The 1,939-nt window shown below is 34.4% G+C and overlaps 1 protein-coding gene across 1 annotated transcript; it reads left to right on the top strand.

Annotated features, from left to right (window-relative positions):
• The first annotated feature begins 257 nt into the window (after positions 1-257).
• Positions 258-1,629, top strand: LOC110021652 (65-kDa microtubule-associated protein 6-like). Its single transcript, XM_020720224.1, has 3 exons — positions 258-522; positions 635-795; positions 1,281-1,629. The coding sequence occupies exons 2-3, from the start codon at positions 712-714 to the stop codon at positions 1,500-1,502; spliced, it is 306 nt and encodes a 101-aa protein (XP_020575883.1). The 5' UTR covers positions 258-522; positions 635-711; the 3' UTR covers positions 1,503-1,629.
• The last annotated feature ends 310 nt before the right edge of the window (positions 1,630-1,939 follow it).

Raw genomic sequence — 1,939 nt, 5'->3', positions numbered from 1 at the left:
ATGAACAACAATTTCTTACATTTCTTTACATTCTAGAAAAGAAATTATTAAAAATAATTTGGGCAAATTTTGACTGAAAAATCTAAAATGATTCTCAACATTATATGGCAAATTTTAATAAATTTTAAGATAAATTAAACCAGTTATATGATATATATTTTTCGCCAAAAAAAAGTAATATTTCATCCATCCCTCAATTTTGTTTGCATTAAATAGAATATAATCTTTTATCTCTTTTAATCGTGTTAAAGCACACGAAAACTCTTTTGTTAAAAGGGGAATCTTTCTCGCTCGCCTGCTTTACAATCTTCTACAAAAGCCTTATTTTGTCTGCAGAAATACTTAGAGGGTGTGGATTTCTGCTGTTCTTCGTGAATCCCCAGTTTCTCTAATCGCACTTATATAGCAGTCATTTCCCTATCCTTTCCTCGCCCATTTTCGCGAAGCAGGCTTTTTTCCTCATTAGAATGCCAAAGGTTACCCCATCAGAAGGACCAAATAAGAAGAGGAGTCTGGAGAGAGGTAAATGAAATTGCTCTCCTTTTGAGCTTGAATCGCTGCTTCTCGCTTCGACTCGGTTTCTCTTCCATTTCATCACCTTTGATGATTCCTGAGGGCAAGGTGCTTCTTTTAGGGCTATAAGCTTGATTCTAGGTGGGCTTGAAGAGCTTCGATTTTATCTTTGGGGGAAAGAAGGAAGCGGTGGAGAGAATGGTGGCCGTTGGTGTTGAAGAGAAGAGTTTGATAGGTTTCATCATGGAGAACAGTTGTGCTGTTCTTCTCCAAGAGCTTCAGGTTTCTCTCTCTCTCTCTCCCTTTAAAGCAAGCCACGCTGCTCTTGTTACAGATATGATCTGCAGTTTGCTTGAGATCGATTAGTTCTGAAAAATTTTATTGGAGGGGAGCCTTATTTCTTGCTGTTGGCAGAGTAGTCTTTCAAAATTAATTTTAATCTTCATTCCATTCATCAAGGAGTAGTATCTCCAGCACAAATTTTTCTGCTTTGCCATCTAGAAAGAAAAAAAAAAAGAAATCTTTCGTTTTCTAAACTCAAAGGAAATTGGTCCAAAAATTGTTCGTTTGCAATTACTCACATCAATTTTAAAATTCATACTTTTATTGTTTCTTTCTTAATCAAAATGATTTTTGTGATTATCAATGAATAGAATATCTGTAAATAGATCTCGCTTTTTGGAAGTAAAGAAGGAGACATTAGTGGTCAAAATTTTTCAAATTTTAATTGTTCTGCACCTTTCTTAACTATTTCTACATGAGAGCAGAACATCTGGGATGAGATTGGGGAAAGCAAAGCAGACCAAGACGAATTACTTTTAGAGATTGAAAAAGAATGTCAGCAAGTCTACCAGAGGAAGGTTGACGAAGCCAACTGTACGAAGGCAAAGCTGTATAAGTTGGTAGCAACTAAAGAGGCAGAGTTAGCTGCTCTCATGGAGTCCCTCGGCGAACAAACTCCGTATTCTCAGGTATTGATAGGGGAATAAGGGAGCACTAATTAATCTAGTAAATGATGAGCACGATGTGGATCAGTTAGCTGAATGGCTATGATTGATCTGGCCACCTTATCAATTAATATTGATTTTAATAGTTTATGTTTTCTCTCTGCGATTAATGGCAATAATCTTATCCAATTACGTAGATCATGTTTCTATGAATGTTGATTTTCAATTTGTTTTGCTGTTTTTTTTTTTTTGCAATTCATAATAATCTTTTTTTATGCTAACTCAAAAATAATTATTTTTCATTTTTAATCCTATGGTATTACTTTTATCTTTTCATCTATGCATTTTTCTCATTCACTGTAGATGTCCGACGTAAGATACATTTGTTAATGTTATATGCTGAATACAGTTACGTTTTAAAAATTAAAAACATTTATAGAGGATTTGATATGGCTGCTGTGAGAAAAATTCCCTGTTAT

This window comes from Phalaenopsis equestris, unplaced genomic scaffold (assembly GCF_001263595.1).
Source record: "Phalaenopsis equestris unplaced genomic scaffold, ASM126359v1 Scaffold000137, whole genome shotgun sequence".
NCBI lineage: Eukaryota > Viridiplantae > Streptophyta > Magnoliopsida > Asparagales > Orchidaceae > Phalaenopsis > Phalaenopsis equestris.
The sequence above is the reverse complement of the archived record's forward strand: the minus strand, read 5'-3'. Positions and strand labels throughout refer to the sequence as shown.